The sequence below is a fragment of the Aulostomus chinensis genome, chromosome 2, assembly GCF_037954235.1.
Source record: "Aulostomus chinensis isolate RoL2024-O1b breed Wild chromosome 2, RoL_Achi_v1.0, whole genome shotgun sequence".
Lineage (NCBI taxonomy): Eukaryota > Metazoa > Chordata > Actinopteri > Syngnathiformes > Aulostomidae > Aulostomus > Aulostomus chinensis.
In genome coordinates this window covers 2,479,866-2,497,078 of record NC_141321.1, presented here as the reverse complement: position 1 = coordinate 2,497,078, position 17,213 = coordinate 2,479,866, and the positions used below count along the sequence as shown (strand labels likewise).

Genomic DNA, 17,213 nt, shown 5'->3' with positions numbered 1-17,213 from the left:
CACTTTGTCCTGTGCATTTTGAAGTGGGTAGCAGCAGTTGAGTCTGAGAAAGCCACTCTACATGCTTCTCCAAGGTGGTCACATCCCAGCATTGAACAGTGTTTAGCGATAGCTAATGCCATGGTGGCCTCAGCCTTCAGAATCTGTTTTTTTAACCATAAATTTGTGTGGAAGTGGAACGCTTTGCCTTTTGAATGTGTTTTTGTGTTGTCATGTTTTGTTGTTTTTTTTACATCGCACAGTTTGGCATAGAAATCAGCCTTACAGTACATACAGAACGCCCGTGGATCATCACCAATGAATGGCTTCAACCAGGCTTTGAACTCTGGGTTTGATTCCCACTCCTTCCTGTATTTTTGACTGTACAGTTTAGACTGAGACATGTTCAGTTTCACAGAGAGGCACACACACAGTGGACAAGGTGAATAAGTGACTGAGGCTGTGTGAGTGAAATGCAGTGATTTATTTTACTGCAGTGCTTTTTTTTTGACAAAGAAAGTTTTACATTTACTTCCCACCCTGATTCAACCTACGGGTTCAACCAGCCGCGGCGTAGCGCATGCGCGAGTCATTTGTAGTCTTGATGCGGAGGAGTGCACACGTCTCCTCTGACTGCAGCTGGGAGGGACTGCTGTGACACGCCAGGACTGGGCCGCTTGTGAGTGCTGTGGGATGGGGGTGAGGCTCATGGCAGCACACGCTGCTCGTTGAGAAGAGTCACTGATACGTGCTTCAACATCAGAGTCTCCAAAAGTCTCCAATGACACCACAAAAAGTCGCTAGATTTGTCGCTAGTCGCTTTTTTGGAAAATTGGTTGCTAGAGGGGTCTGAAACTCGCGAAATATAGCAACAAAGTAACTTAGTTGGCAACACCTTTTGAATGGAAATTTGTGCGGACATGTTTGTAACATTTAAATTCCAGTGAGCTTGCTGACAAACCATGAAGGATCTCTGAGCCAATAGCATGAATACATTGATATCACATGTTGTTTATGTGTCTTTACTGACCACAGTGTAGCATCCTCAAGTTCACATGGTGTGTGTATTCAGGGACACTGTAGTTGATGACATAGTCCAGTCATGTGTGTTGTTATGGGAAAAATCCAAGATGCCAGAATAAACTACGAGTGAGACCGCAAAAGTTAGTGTCCATTATTTTATTGCTAGAAGGCAAACATAACACACAAGACCTCAGGAGTTCCCAGGTGTTGGATTAACTAGAGAAATCTCTGAGACACATGAGGCTTCATTCTGTTTTCCATGTCAAAGACTGTCGGACCAACAACGGAGCAAGAAAAGGGTTCAGCATTTCTCGGCTGGTCCAAATTCATGCTGAGGGGGCCACTTTTCTGCTTTAGATGTTTGCTAACAATAGCAACTGTGCATGTTAGCAACTTTAGCCTCTGAAGAAGGTTAATGTTGTTATTGTTAGTGTGTGACATCATCATGAAATGTACCACAATAAGACAGGCCACATGTAGTGTCCTCCTTTTTCCTGCTATCGTGAGCGTACCCGGTAGAATCGATAACTCCAGCAGGAATGAGTGAGACACCGACGGACTGGGAGATATAAATGTTGTTGATTGCACCTTGAAAGAAATAAAAATCATAAGACTTAATAAACAAACATCCATTCAAAGGTGTCAAGAAACGAGAGACATCATTAGAAAGTTTCAAAAAGATGCTAAGATGTTAAAACACAAAATAAAATTTGTTAGAAAGAGAAGTGAATGTTTCATAATATGTTGGACACCATGAGGCAGGGGTTGGGGGTCCTGCTGTCTGGGGGGAGGCAAGAGCCTTTGAAACCCAAGTTATTATTTTGAAGGTTTATGTTGGGAAGATATTTCATTCATTTTCACATCTTTATTTAAAAGTGTTTTTGCTGTCAATACTAAGAGTTGTATTAGTCATGTATGCAGGAACGGTCCATGCCAGATTTGCTGAGAGGAGGAGCTTGAGGCCTGTGTGCTGTGTGGAGGAGACTGCATGTTACAGAACCTTATTGTGTTTTTGTTTGTTGTTGTTGATTTGTGGAGACAAATCCACTGTCCTGCCTTCAATAGAGAGCAACCAGTAGCTGGACGTGGTCCGGGTCCTTCCTTCAGTCAGCACAGCATAGACAACAGAGCAGAACATACAAGGGTTAACAGATGTGCATCCATCATGATATGAGACCGTTAAAGACAATGCACGCCTGTCCCACAGAGATGAAGGTCATTTATATCTATACCAGTGGGGGGGCGTGCAGTGGAGCAGGGTTGCTGTCTGGAGTCCTGAACAGGCTGTGGGAAGTCCAATCCTGTCAAGACATGACGGTCATAGTTTGGTGACTAAATGAATTATTCTTACAGGTTTAACGTAACTGTCTGCATCAATACAGAAATGAGCATCCACAAATAATATGAAGACACCAACATAATAGGAGCCCATGAACAGAAATCAACCTGCTGCTTTTTGAGTCAATGTCTCAGAAACGCCAAATTGTCCCCACTAATATAGACTTTGCTGATAAATGTCAGACATTGATTTGTGTCATCACATCATCCTACCTGTGGCTGTTTAGCGTCCTGGTCAGTTGCAGCTGCACCTGCGGCCCCATGGTCCTGTCAGCCTCCCAGGTCCTGACCCTCCTTCTCCTCTCTGTCCTCTGATGTCCTGTCCTCCATATCTTCTTGCTCCATGCTACCACTTATTGGTCTTGTGGACACAAAGGGACTCTACTGTGGACCCTCTCCCCATCTACATGCTCTTGTCCCTGTAAGAGTCCCTGAGCCCCTTCCATTTCTCCTTCATGTGTCCTCTTAGTTGGTAGCCCAGCCCTCACTCCCTGGTAAATTACACACACTTCATAAACCATCCAGGTGGTCCAAGCTCAGCACTGACATCTTGCCAGGCATTCCTTTTGGGTACGGACCTGTGTGACACAAGTTGTGTGATACAATTCTGTGTGCACAGATGGCCATTGATAACCATTCTATGGTAGCAGCCAGTAATAAGGAGGCCACAGGCATTTACACCCAGGGCCTCCAACCTGGAGCCCACAGTGTTTATCTGCTCACAGCAGAGGGAGGGCAATCACAAGCAGCCGTATCAAGGAGGAACACGTCCGGGTAAAAGCACGAGTCCATCAAATGAATGTCTTCTGGAGAATATGGGTCCTGGGTTTGAGTCGGTGATGGAGATTCTGAACTGTAATCCTGGTGACAGACGGTCACCATTTTCCCACGGTGTCAGTTGGAATGAGTCGGCAGCAACGTTGGCCCCTTGGCGCTGTTTTCTAGAATCAGACTGTTGATGCTGCCTGGGGGCTGGCTTGATTTTGTCTCTACCCATTTCCCTTTTCCTTTGACTCACCAGCGATTTCTCCACACATTTCTTCTTCAGATCCTGCTTCATTTTTTCATCTCTGGCTTTCTCCTTCACTTGCCTGCAACATGCAAAACTACCATGACTTTGTGGTGCTGGGTCTCTCAGAGCTTAACCTTTCCCAATCAAAATATCTGTCTGAATGCAACAGGAACAACTCGGCCTCACATGGGTCACTCCCAGGCCACTCGGCCTCTGGCCATGGGTACATTCATATTTGACTGTATCATCCTGACCTGATTGCAGCAGCCTTTGCCTCTTCTCTCTTGCAGGCATCGAGGGCCCTCTTTTTGATGCTCTTCTGCTGCTGCTGCTGCTGCTTCTCTTTCTGCAGCTTCTGCTTCATCGCTTCCTCTCTGGCTTTCTCCTCCACTTTCCTGGAACATGTGAAACAACCATGACTTTGTGGTGCTGGATCTCTCAGAGCTCACCCTCTTCAAATGAAAGCATCTGACACATTGCAATCAGAACAACTCTGCCTCACATGAGTCACTCCCAGCCTAGGAGTTCGGACCTCTAGTAAGGGATACATTCATGTTTGATCGCATTATCCTGACCTGAGTGCAGCAGCCTTTGCCTCCTCTCTCTTGCGGGCTTTGAAGACCATCTTCTTCATCCTCTCCTGCTTCTTCTCTCTCTGCAGCTGCTGCACTTTTTGTTCTTTGGCTTTCTCCTCAGCTTTCCTGAAACATGCAAAACAAATGTGACTTTGTGTTGATGGGTCTCTCAAAGCTCAACCTTTTCACATCAAAACATCTGACTCGTTGCAGTGGGAACAGCTCTTCCTCATATGGGTCCCTCCTAGCCCCCATGGGCTCTGACCCTAGGAATGGCAATATTCATGTTCCATGTTATTATCCTGACCTGGCTGGAGCAGCCTTTGCCACTTCTCTCTTGCGCGTCATATTCTTCAACCTCTCCTGCTCCTGCTGCTTTTCTTTCTTCAGCTTCTGCCTGAGACGCTCGTTTTTCTCTATCTCATCTTTTTTCTGTTGTTCCTTCAGGTGGAACAGCCGCTTCCGCAGCTCCAACAGGGACATCTCTTCCATGAGATCCTGGCCTGCAGGCTGGCATGGGACACAAAGGAAAAACATGACACATGGAAGGAAGTGTGTGAACTGTGAGAAGACACCAATCCTTTCTTTCACTTACCTCAGTGCCATCAAGAGCCTTCAGTCTCTTCTGGGGAAGTGAACTAATAGTGAGGATTTCACCAATTACTCTAAATTTCAGGATGAGCTCTGCTTGTGCCTCCTCCAGTGCTTGACGAAGTAGCTCTTGATTTTTCTTGGTGACTTCTTTCACTGTGGTATTTGCATAGAAATTCTTTGAATGAAAAGGATCTCTTCAACAAATGATCATACTTGTTCATACTACGTGAAGTCTAGCAGCTTACCAATACTTTGCTTTGATTTTGTCAACTTCTCCTCTGCCACTCTGTAGTTCTTTTGGCGCTCTGCCACCTGTCGCACCAAGTCTCTCATTCCTCTTTCCTCCTGCAGCCTCTTCTTTGCGTATTTCTGCATCAACTGAGCAGCCAAAAAGATACAAACACAAGGAGCACATTTTTACATGAAAATCCCTTGTTTTAAAAAGGTGTTCAGAGAGCAGAAATGTTCTGGCTAATCCTCCTTGTATTTGTGTTGTGTAACCTTCATTTTCACCAACTGTCTACTGGTCTTTACCCACCTCTTTTTCCTGGAGTTGAGGAGCCTTCTGGTCCCTAAATGGCTCCTTGGTGGTGATGTGCCCTCGATTATGATCACCTGCCCCCTCCAACAGGCACTGAATTCTGGGTCAACACACAGAGAAATTACTCTTAACACAGAGTGGTTTACAGAAATCTCAAAACCAGACAATTCAGTTCCACATAGCAGCATCCACACTGGCCATCCCATCCATTACTGGTATTATTGGACCAGCCAGCATGTAGAATTCCCTCAGACAAATCACAGGCTTCAGCTCAGTCCAGCAGTGTCCTGTAGAGAACTCTGATCATATTGAGGAGCCTCCTCAAACAGGTTGAAGGTAAACTACATGCCATACCTCTGGAATTCCTCTTCTGCCTGACGGTTCTCGATCACCTCTTTTCTCAGGGTGTCTGCTTTGGTGGTCTTTAAGGTGTTGCTGCCTCTCTAAAGGAATCAGACCTTTTTGGTTAACTGATGCATGGGAACAGTTATCATACTGAGGAAAGAAATTACGTAGTGGGAGCAGGTATGAGGAGAGTCCAAGCCCTGCACAATACAAACCCAGCAACCAGTGGACCTGCAGGCCCACAGGTAGAAATATAACCAATGCCAATATGGTTGCTTGAGGCTCAACCTGTCACCTTTACCTGTCAGACTACAATTTTCTTTTTTTTTTTACTTCTTCCTTCATCTCTTTGAACATTAAATCCATTTTTCACTTTTTCAGAATTACTGGTTTTTGATTTGCTTGAGCTTTGGCAAGGATGTAGTTTTTTTTGCCTGTTCATATATGTACATGTTCTCATTTTGGTGTTTTCAAATATTTTCAAAATAAACTAATTAACCAAAATTAACTAAAAACCCAACTGATATTGACATATTAATAAGGTCTTCATCAGAAAATGCTAAATTACCAAAGAGGTCAAACTCATTCCAACCACAATTTGTCAATTGCATGACTCTGATCTGACCTGTCCAGGGTGAAACCCGCCTCAGCCCTGAAAGATGCTGGGATAGGCTCCAGCCCCCTCCCCCCGTGACCCTTAACAGGATAAGTGGAAGAAAATGGATGGATGGATGGATGAATGACCCTGATGCAGTTCAGAATCTAAGCAAAGAGAGAGACGTACATGTACACATCTAATTGTACGGAAATATTCAAAGGCAATAAATGGGTCTTACTGGTCTGGGATTTTGCCGCAGTGGGATGAGATTTGGCACTGGTTTGGGATGGGTGAGAGGGACCTCCTGGGGCTCAGTGGGGTTTTTTGGCACCTTCTTGACCTGATGGCCTTTGGGAAACTGCTTTGCAAGCTGGACTACAATTTTATTAATCTCAGGTCGCCATCTGAAGGAGAAAATAAACGTGTTGCCTCCTACTGTATCTTGCCTTTAAAACAACTGATTTCTTCAAAATGGTCACAGACAGTTTTGTTCACCTCAACAGGGGACCAATTAACTTCTCCTCTACATGGGCAGCATCACTCACACTGTTCCACTTCTCTTGGATGCATGTGGTGAGGTTTGAGGAAAAGAAACTCAGGAACTAGAACAGAACACATGAACAAAACCATTCTCCATGAAAGAGCACGAGACAGTTCCTTCTTTCCAGTGCCTCATCCATTAAATGCGCCATCACTGGTACTATCGGATGAAGGACCAAGTTTTTGTACATTAAAGTAGTACAGTCTTATTGATGGAAAAATGTATTCTTGATCAAATTGATGTTCTTACAGCATGCATGTTTTTGCAGTCCAGTGCCTTGACAATGATGTCAAAGCGTCGAAGTCCAATCTCATCCAAGGCAAATGTGGCCAGGTAACAGATAACTGACAAAACAATAGAAGTACGTCAGTCGCCATTTTGTTTCTTTCTGACTGAAATGAAAAAGTGCTGTTTACTTACTGGCGAGCTGGCTGCGATGACTTTTGGGTATCTTTCCATTTTGGCCATAGAAGTCATCGATCACCAGGTCCACCAGGGTTTTGTGCTCAATACATCCAGAAATGACATCAAGCACAAACTTCTGCTGCTGGGTTCCCCTTTTCTACAACAAAAACCAACGTGATATTGCTGAGTTGATATGGTGGACGATCAGCATCTGAGCTTGCTAGCAGCTATTTAATCCCTCTGGTGTACCTTCAGGTCCTCTGAAGCATCTTTCAGGAAGTTCTCCACTTGATGTTTGCCTGGGGTGAACTTATCAAAGACCTTAATGGCCTCTTTGACAAGTGCTCCATACATAGTTGCCATTCTATTTTTACCTGCAGTGAGAGAATGATCAATGAAGAGAAAGACTTTTCATAGCAGATGAAAGACACGGACTTTCCAGCACCGATGCAAAGACAAATGTAACCAAGCTAAAAGCTGGTTCAGATCAATGCTACACAACAAAACTGCAGGATGTTCCAGCAAAATATTCCTGCAACGTGAATGCGTCAGTTGTAGAAAATCTGAAATTGTTGTATGGAGTCTCAGAAGTTCCACCATGTCACATCTCCAACTGCAGTTTTCCAACTTTGGAAGACGCACAAAGTAAAACGAGTGATCTTTCTGATTGTTACTCCATGAGAAGTCTGATCCCCTTCAGTTGCTAGATGGCCTCTCTACCTCTGTGCCATGCCAAAGATTCTGTTCCTGTGCTGCATTTTTGTCACTGTCAATGTTTACACAAACAAACTGCCAGTGAGAACCTCTTCAACTTGACCACCTACCAACCATGATCACTCCTCAACTATGATGTCTCTGAATCTACCAACACTCAGACATTTGCATTGGTTTGTACCTGAGGTCTTCCTGAAAAGAATGAGTCAGCTTACCAAATAAAAACTTCAGGTCAGAGATGATTCAAATGTAATGCTCTTCAGCGTACATTTGTCTTCAGGATCGGATGTCTTATATGAGGCCCATTCACCCGTTACTACACAGTCAACAGGTGTTATCATGCAGCTCTTCTGTGATGTTGCTGTGATCAACCGGTGACAAACAGGTGCTGTGTGTGTGTGTCAGTCATCATGACAGGAGCCAGTGTTCAGAGCCCCAAGACCAAAGTGATGTCACAAACTCACGGTCTTCCTCCTGAAGCCTTCCTCACCACCATTCCACTCAGACTCTTACTGTAACTGATATAACAATACTTAATCAACACTTTGGAAAAAAATAAAACACAAGGTGACTATGAAGGTTATTATTGTCCACTGTTTAGTGCTGGAGAATCAGATACCCTCTTCTTCCTCTTGGCCATGATGGGTAGTTTCTCTGCCATAGGTGGAAAGTATTTTTACTCAAGCGCTTTACTTTTGTTCCGTGTTGAGGAATGGGTGTTTCAGTTTTTGCATAGTCAGAAATGTCATTTTATTTTACTACCTTTTGATGGACCCAACATTCATTCATTGTCTTCCGCTTATTCCTTACTAGTAAGGGTCGCGGGGGGGCTGGAGCCGATCCCAGCGTCTACGGGTGAGAGGCGGGGTTCACCCTGGACAGGTCGCCAGTCCATCACAGGGCCAACATACAGAGACGAACAACCATTCACACTCACATTCATACCTACGGTCAATTTAGAGTATCAATCAGCCTAGTCCCCAATTGCATGTCTTTGGACGGTGAGAGGAAGCCGGAGTACCTGGAGAGAACCCACGCAGGTACGGGGAGAACATGCAAACTCCACACAGAAAGATCCCATGCCCAACCCGGGACTCGAACCCGGAACCTTCTTGCCGTGAGGCCACAGTGCTGACCACTGCACCACCGTGCAGTCCCTGGACCCAACAGTTACTTTTAAATTTGAAGAAAAATATTTTTGAAAACAAAATATTGCAGTAATGATGAAAATACTACTACACTCTTAACCTGAATTAGTTGCATTTACTCGCGAATTGCGTGGAAACCTGTTGCCCTATACCACTTTAGTTTTTGCACAAGCTGAAACTAAATATGCTGACTTTTACTAACATGGAACGTTAACTTTTTACGCAAGCTGAAACTGGATATGTTGAGTTGTATTAATTCACTACAACTACTGTTTTTTCCTCTAATTTAATTACCTTTTCTTTTGTTTTTTAATATTGTAGAAAACATTGTTTCAATTAAATTAGATGGAAAAAATAAACACCTTTAAATGCTCCAACGCATTTTATTTTGAAGTAAATGGCAAAACACAGCCAGTGTTGTAATTACAAACTCATCATCAGGTCAACATCAACACATCCAATCTAAAATGATTCGTCTGAAAAAGGTCATTTCAAATCATTGAAACAATTATGTGTGTGGGTGTTGAATGCATCACAAATTTACAAGAAAAAACATGGATGTGCCCTGAGATTATAATGGTAAATCCATAAAAAAAACAAAATTCACAAGAAACCTCTGCTCAAATGTACAAATAACAAATATTCATCTGCCTAAATGGAGGGAGGCCAGCACATGGACCAACAGAGGCTATCAAATCAGAACAACATCCAACTCCATCTCCAGAGATGATGATCTTATGTCTCTCTGCTACAATTCGTCTCAATTCTAATTTCACATAAGTCACATCCTTCAGCCCGCTTCCTACAGCATTTAAGTGTGTGTAGGAGTGTATGTGTCAGTGTCTTTTGTGTGTGGGTGTTGAATGTGTCTGTTGTTTGTGTGCGTCTCTGCGTTTTACGTGTGCCTGTTTGTCGGCCTGTTTTACAGAAAATAAAGAAGGTTTACCCCACGGTTCAGAAAGTGTTTTTACTGGTGTAGCAAAAAGAAGCAGTCAACAGCTTATTACAGTAGAGCCGACATCTCTTTACATTGCGAGCTGATTTTTCAAAGTCTGTAGCTTCGGTTTTAGGTTAGTCTGGCCTGACGAGAGCAATACCTGTTTAGTTAAGATGGAGTGCATATGTGAGTCCAAACAGAATGCACATTGCTTTTGGCAGATCTTGAATGTTTCCCATCACTTCTCCCTAAATGACGCTTTTCAACGAGGCTGGACTGAGATGCTGGGAAGATGTGAGCACGCTCAGTGAGAAGTATCCCGATGTCAAGGTCACGGAAAGAATCGTCATCATCAGATTCCTTAATAAAAAATAACAGAGGAGCACAAGCATTACATTAGACTTCTCATTTGGAAACAACTTCAATCAGTATACTGTAAGAGTGTCCCAGTGAAAAATGAATAATGGTGAAAATGATAAGAAAGCAAGAGCTTACTTACAAAGCCTGCTTTGAAGAAGTTTGTGGGGTTGTCCCCCAGGATGATTGGAAGCCCTCTGAGCACCTGTGTCCAGATCGCAGTTGGCTCGGTAGTCTTTTGGGAATTAAACAGATAACAAGTTAGATAGCTAAAATGAAAAACAAATAAGGATCTATAAGAAATTGAATGACACAACCAATAGAGTGGCACTATGATGTTTTTTACAAAACCTGTAAAGAACAATGCCAAGAACATAATGTGTATGGACCTACGTTGGTCTGTTGGGAAATCTGTGTCAACAACTGTCCAACATTCCCTCTCTTGGAACGAAATATCTCAAGGATTCGAGGACTGTGACGATCGATGCTCTCAAAGAATTCCTGCTTGAGGGTTCTTGCCCACAATCCTGCTGAACTCCATGAACACCTGAAAAATACAGAGAACAAAAAAACCAAACAACCTAAGAACCTAGAACTGAGCTACACAAGGCAAGCCATCTGCAAAGTAGAGCTGAAAAACATCCATGAATGTCCTTTTTGTATGATTTGAAATGTTGATGTAAACAACATGCCCGAAATTAAAAATATCAATGTTTTCCTTTAAGAGGACAAGAGAAATATACATCAGACACATTATATGATAGAAAGACATGAGCTATCTTCTCTTTCATGAACATACCTGATCTTCAGAGAAAAGGGCAGGCCAGCGTTTCACCATTGTGCTTATGGCGGGTTCCGACTCCACGACCTCTTCTCAGAGTAAACGTCTGATCCATCTTCTGTTTCACAAGGGGTCCATTTGGTGTTCTCCTCTGCATTTCATCAACCAAGTCTTTGCAGGCCCCCTCCAGGGCTGCCTGATCAAATCCATCCGGGAAGCTGGGCAAGTAGTTGATTTCTCCTTTCTTTGCCTTTTTGATGCGCTTGTTAGCTGGTTGTCCTTCTGCTGAATGCCTTCCCCGCTTACCGGCATTTATTGCAACATCAAGGCATCCTGATTGCTTACGCTTTGTTCTATAATTAGCCATTTTATGCTTTAGACTATTTTTCCAACCACAACAGCGAGTGGTTGAGCCTCGCTCCTGGAGACAAGGGTGTTTGCTCATCAGTGCTGCTGCAACACTTTCGAACTGGGCAGCAGTTGGGGAAGCTGTGTAGCTATACATGCTCTCTGCCAATCTCTCAAGTATGTCATGTTTTAGTTCTTTTGATACTTTAAGGTATGTTCCCTCACTCACAAACTGCAGATCTGCTTGCCTAAGTCTACACTGTACATCAACAGAAAATGTTGGGATGTCAAAAAATTCTGGCCACTGTTCCTGTTGCTCCTGAGATGAGTGTGAGAGTATCTCTGTATCTGCTGTACTCAGTGTGTCACTGAGGACTTCATCAGGTGGAACAGGTACCAGCTCAAGGACAGGCAAGACTTTAACTGTTGGTTTTTCTGGAAGTTCTTCAGTATCTGTCAGATTACAAAGTTCACTATTGAATTCAGGGTCTTGGTCTTGGAGACTGAAGTTGTATTGAAGTCCCAGTGCCTCTTTAAGCTTGCTTATCAAAGCTTCAACTGTAGAGGGCCTTGTACTTAGGATGACTTTTCTTATATCTGCCTCTGTTAGAATGACCCTCAAAGTCATCTTCTGGTTTGCAGTCTTATTGGGAATAGAAACAATAATTTGATTAGAAATGTTACACATCGATAAGGTCATTCAGTTGCTGAGCCATTGCTATGTGCATCACAAAAATAGCTGATTAATAAGTTGGTTGCTTAAGTTCAGTGCACTTTGTTTTTCCTCCAGAAGAAACATGACTGTAAAGACAGGTGAAATGATGTAAGTGTTTATGTAGACATGCAGTGGACCATTAGAAATAGTTTTACACATCTATGGAATAACAGAGCTGCACCAATGAATAGATTACATGTATGTTGATAATCTCCAACTGTTTTCAGATTTGAGTGATAATTTCAAGTGAGAATATTTGAAACTGTCACACTGGGCTTTGGAAAACACTGATCAAGCTGAACCAACACCAGCACCAACACTGAACCAAGCTCTGAGTACTGTTCTGAGACAAAGAAAGAAAAAGTGGAAATTCTCAAAAATCAAACTTAGCACAATCAACAAGAAAAAAAGAAATTATGGAAGTCTGCGAGATTAAAGTGGTACATCCATTAAAAGCTGAGTGTTGCACGCGTCTGTTGTTTGTGTGGGTGTTGCATGCGTCTGTTGTTTGTGTGGGTGTTGCATGTGTCTGTTGTTTGTGGGACCGTTCTATGTGAGATTTACAAGAGAAAAATGTGATGTCCCCTGAGATTAAAGTGGTAAATCCATTAAAAAAGTCTAATTCAAAAGAAGCCCCCTTCTCAAATGTACAAGAAAAACATTTTCAAAAAGTCACACATTTAGGAAAAAAGAAAAAGAAACTTCTCAGTGTGTAATTATAAATTCCAACATGAGCTCTAAAATAAGCTCCAGAATCTTCCATTACCATCTGGACTGATTGCAGAAATCACACTGTGCCTTCTTAACACAGAATATGACGTCTGAGGGTCACGACTAAATTTGACCACATGTGTATGCTGAAAGAGGGAAAACATCATTCAGCTCTTTCAGCTGCACCACACACAGAGAGGGGTCACTGCTGTCACTGATGAGTTCGAAAGATCTCAGATGCTCGTGGTACCAAGCAGTCATCTCATTGCAAACAAACAGGATCTCGGTGTTGAGTGCCACTATCTGTTTGATCTGCCTAAATGAAGGGAGGCCAGAGCATGAACCAACAGACACTGTCCTGTCAGAACAATATCTAACTCCATCTACATACACTGATGATGCAACAAGAACTGATGTAAGCTGAGGAACTCTCTGGCAGAAAACCTGTAGGACATTCTCAGGATAAGATGTGACTGATGCTGTAGTGACCTTGTCCATTTACACTGAAGGCTTGAAAAATGAACTTGTGTCCAAATAGTAAGCCATCATTTTCTGATGCTTAACAGCCAATGTACTTGCTAGATTTTTGAAGTTGTGTGCATTACGAATCACCCGTTTGAAGAATTTGTGTTTCCCCTCAAATCGCATTGTCCAAACATCTGAAAGGGGACCAAATGCTTTGATCATCTCGGGGTAATGCTCGAGGAAGTGATGTTTCGGCCGTAATCTAAAATCTGGGAATGTTGTTTGCAACAAGTCTCTGTGCTCTGACACTTTGCAGTCAAGGAAATGTACCGACTCTTCAGTGTGCTTTGTTGCGACAGCCAACTCAACAATGTCTTTTAGGAGCAGCAGAATGTTCCATGCATTGTCTCCCTCTGGGACTTTATGGCCAATGAGAAGTGGGAGCAGCCTGAGTAGGGTCAAGTTCTCATGGCCATTGCCACCTATGGTCCCTTTGGTGGAGAAGCCGTGGGCAATTGGCTGAGGCTGGTCAGTTCTGTCATGAAAAGCATATTCAAAAGTTTCATGGCATGGTTCAGTGCTTCTATGGTGAAATATTTCTTAGAAATCCTGTCTGAAATGCAGAGCGATAGCTCAACAGGAACAATCCCTTGCAAAAGGTCATGGAGGATGTCAGGGGGGTACCCACGGACAACATGAAAGTGCTCCAGACCGTCAGTCAAAACACACTCTCCTTTAACACCACACCGTTTTGCCATAGTGGGATCCTGCTTTACCTCCTGCACATGCTGGTTGTGAGAGTCTATAGTGCGGGGTTCAAAAGCGCCTGAATAACTTCCTTGGCTTGCATCTCGCTTCTTGTCGCCATGCAGAACCTGCAGAATCTGTCCACTGTAAAGCTTTGGAAGAATCCTGCCAGAGAATGAGCAGCCAGGTTATCTGTGGCCACATACAAAACTGCACCTTTGACACATTCTCCCAACTTCTCAACATACACACCTGTTGCTCCAAAGAAGCGAGATCCTGTATGAGAGGGTGGAGAATTTTGGCGTAGCCAAATTCTTTTACATCAGAGACTTTATACAAAACGGCAAGCTGAATGGAGTGGAGTGTAGATCTGTATTTGATGGCACATTAGCTATCACCCAATACACTGCACTTATTTTATGTTTCTTTTTAGATGTTCCTAAAGGATTGGACACTTCAAAATCATCTGTGTAAAGTCCCACCGCGATTTTGAATTCCTCCCCTTTAAGGAGGTCGTTGTCATTACAGTACGAACCATCTCTGTATGAACTGTACTCATGTTGCACATGCTTTTGGATGGGAAGAGCTTTATCCAAAATGTCTGCCCTATTTAACATCTTCTGTAGCATTGGATGCAAAGGTACATATACAGCACTACATTTTTTTTCCTCTTTCAATAAAGGGACTCCACTGGTTTAAGTTTTTATTCACTTACGCTGCTCTCCGCTTTGTTGCCATCCCATCCAAGGGGCCATCCTTGCCGCAAAACGTCATGATCACATTGCTCTTTGCAGCAGCCCTGACTAACTCTTCCACAACTGAATCGTCTACATCTGTATGCTGTTTCAGAATATCCTTGACTGTATTATGCAGCAGTGGTTGGGCTAGTTCACACATCTGTAACAGCTGTTGTATAACTTCTTGTACTGTATTTTCTGAAATGTGTAGCACTGTTGGCATCTTTAAAAAGAGAGCTGCTGGGTTGTGCTCCAGCTGTTTCTCTAGATCACGAGGATCTTCACTGGTCCAATCCTCACTGTCATCTGATTCGGAGGTGTCATTTAGAGGCTCATGTTCTTCTTGGGCCACTTCATTAGTTACACTACCAGAGACTATTTCTGGCCTGAACATCCTCCAGTTGTGTGTTCAGTGCTCCTTACTTCTGTGTGCATTAAATGTAGAATACACAATGGCTCAACAATGGTAAATGGACTCAATTTTATATAGCGCTTTTCTACCTTAGCGGTACTCAAAGCGCTTTACAGTGTCATCTCATTCACCCATTCACACACACATTCACACACTGATGGTGGAGCTACCATGCAAGGCGCCAACCTACTCATCAGGAGCAATTATGGGTTCAGTATCTTGCTCAAGGACACTTTGACATGGTCACCAGAGTCGGGGATCGAACCAGCGACCCTTTGGTTGCTAGACGGCCACTCCACCCCTGAGCCAAGCCGCCCACAATGTAACTGTTAAAAAATAAAATGGTAATAGAACCGAAACGACGTCTGTCTGACACATAAAACCGGCATGTAAACAAGCGTGTATGTGCGAGAGGGAGTGAGAAGGGGAAAGAGAGTGGGCACGGAGCGTGTCGAGTGGATCAATGCGTGGCGCGCAGCTCTCAGCGTCCACAACATACACCTCCACAGCAGCAGCTCCTAGACCAGGGGTGGGCAACCATGTGCCATGGAGGGCCGTGTGTACGCAGGTTTTCCTTCCAACCAAACACTTTAACAGGTGATTCCACTGATTGACACTCTTCTGTGGCTGAAGGTTGTAGATAAATTTATTCATATATTTGCTTAAACTGTAGATTAATCCATACAAAATATTTGCTTAAACTGTAGATTAATCCATACATATATATTTGCTTTAACTGTAGATTAATCCATACATAATATTTGCTTAAACTAGATTAATCCATCCATATATATTTGCTTTAACTGTAGATTAATCCATACATAATATTTGCTTAAACTGTAGATTAATCCATCCATATATATTTGCTTTAACTGTAGATTAATCCACACATATATATTTGCTTAAACTGTAGATTAATCCATAAATATATATTTGCTTAAAATAGAGTGCAGGAAACACAAGGCAGTGAAGCACAGACCAGATTGTTTAAGAGTGGACAGGTGAAAAGGTACAACAGGGAATAGCAGGAGTGTAGCTCAGGGCTAGCATCACTTCCTCAAGCTAATCAGAGTCCACAGAATTTCTACGGTAGCATGAAATAGTGGGAGTCAGAAGTAGATAAGAGCAAGGTCATGAATCAGGGGAAAGAGAGAGAGAGATGAGCAAGCATATAGAGACAAAGAAGAAGAATATGGTGGTGGACTACTACAGAGTAATGGTGACAAACCACAGAAGGACAAGACTGACCATGACGCAGCTGACAAACCCGCCCTACGAAAAAGAAAATCAGATCTACAGTAGAACCCAGACTTTTTGTCTCTACTGAGACCTGAGCCCCCTAAAAAGTGGGCAAAGCCCAGGACTGACGAAAGATGGATGTCAGTCAGAAAACTACAGACAAGAAGAGGAGTAGAAGATCACTCGCCTCACTGCAGAGGATGGGATCCCAGAGAGATGCTACCTGACAGACCTCCACTGACGTGATAAAGATCACAAACCTATGCTAGGAAAACGAAAATGTGACATTGTGTTTGAGCGCGAAGACTCTGATGATGACGTGCCAACACGAAAAAGCCGTCCACCCAGTAAAGAACTCAGTAGACCAGGCAGCCGTTCTGCTAGCCCTGTTTCTGATCACACACGCAGTCAATCTACAGGCGGGAGTAGCAAAACAATGACGTTCGCTATGCCGCTGATACAACAACCGGGGGGGGGGGGGGGTGATATACAAACCGTGGCCACTCGCCGACAGAGACACGGTGGTTAGACGCCTCCCCCGCTTATGGGATGAGGGTGCAGGACCCTGGCTGACAAAGTTACACTCCCTGACAGTGGGGACCACACTCTCCCTAGGGGACATGAGAGCCCTGGTAGGAGCGTGTACTTCAGTATCACGTGTACTAGACATCGACACAGAGGCTGACACTAACGGTGCACCTGATAACATGCATTACACACAAATAGCGAGAGTGAGGGGAAATGCGCTGAGAAGGGCGTTTCCGCCCTCACGCACAGCCCCTCACACAGGGTTTTCCAGACAGCCTGGTGAGTCTCCCTCCTCCTTCATAAACCGATGCGAGGATGAGTGGGAGAACAGAACAGGTGAAAGACCAAATCATTCCCGCTAGCAGCCACTCAATTTAAAATGGCTCTGTTAAGAGGAGTGTCACAGGAGGTAAGTAGTGAGAT

General features: G+C 43.6%; 1 protein-coding gene and 1 long non-coding RNA gene across 6 annotated transcripts; both read right to left on the bottom strand.

The window, feature by feature from the left end:
* Positions 1-1,115: 1,115 nt before the first annotated feature.
* Positions 1,116-7,987, bottom strand: LOC147268799 (cilia- and flagella-associated protein 99-like). 5 transcript variants are annotated; one of them, XM_086222925.1, is made up of 16 exons: positions 7,881-7,987; positions 7,201-7,325; positions 6,967-7,108; positions 6,796-6,890; positions 6,501-6,607; positions 6,244-6,409; positions 5,417-5,505; positions 5,060-5,162; positions 4,767-4,899; positions 4,523-4,674; positions 4,235-4,437; positions 3,928-4,053; positions 3,607-3,747; positions 3,359-3,431; positions 2,235-2,303; positions 1,116-2,103 (listed from the first exon to the last, which is right to left on the bottom strand). In XM_086222925.1, exons 2-16 carry the CDS (start codon positions 7,312-7,314, stop codon positions 1,912-1,914), a joined length of 1,905 nt encoding a protein of 634 aa, XP_086079051.1. In that variant the 5' UTR covers positions 7,315-7,325; positions 7,881-7,987; the 3' UTR covers positions 1,116-1,911. The 5 variants fall into 5 exon arrangements, 2 of the variants coding, with proteins under 2 accessions (XP_086079051.1, XP_086079052.1); XR_015119107.1 differs by having other exon boundaries at positions 2,027-2,103; positions 2,554-3,431; XM_086222926.1 differs by lacking the exon at positions 3,359-3,431 and having other exon boundaries at positions 1,913-2,103.
* A 1,110-nt stretch (positions 7,988-9,097) lies between these two features.
* On the bottom strand, positions 9,098-10,646 carry LOC147268798 (uncharacterized). The gene is made up of 3 exons (XR_015111181.1): positions 10,501-10,646; positions 10,250-10,342; positions 9,098-10,110 (listed from the first exon to the last, which is right to left on the bottom strand). It is a non-coding gene; the product is annotated as an uncharacterized LOC147268798 (long non-coding RNA).
* Between the last annotated feature and the right edge of the window lie 6,567 nt (positions 10,647-17,213).

Coding starts and splice junctions, on each gene's coding strand:
- LOC147268799 (XM_086222925.1), bottom strand. CDS start 7,314: ATGGCAACTATGTATGGAGCACTTGTCAAAGAGGCCATTAAGGTCTTT. Junction 5,163..5,416: donor GCAGAAGAGGAATTCCAGAG/GTATGGCATGTA, acceptor GTGTTGACCCAG/AATTCAGTGCCTGTTGGAGG. Junction 3,748..3,927: donor GCAAAGGCTGCTGCACTCAG/GTCAGGATAATG, acceptor CACATGTTCCAG/GAAAGTGGAGGAGAAAGCCA.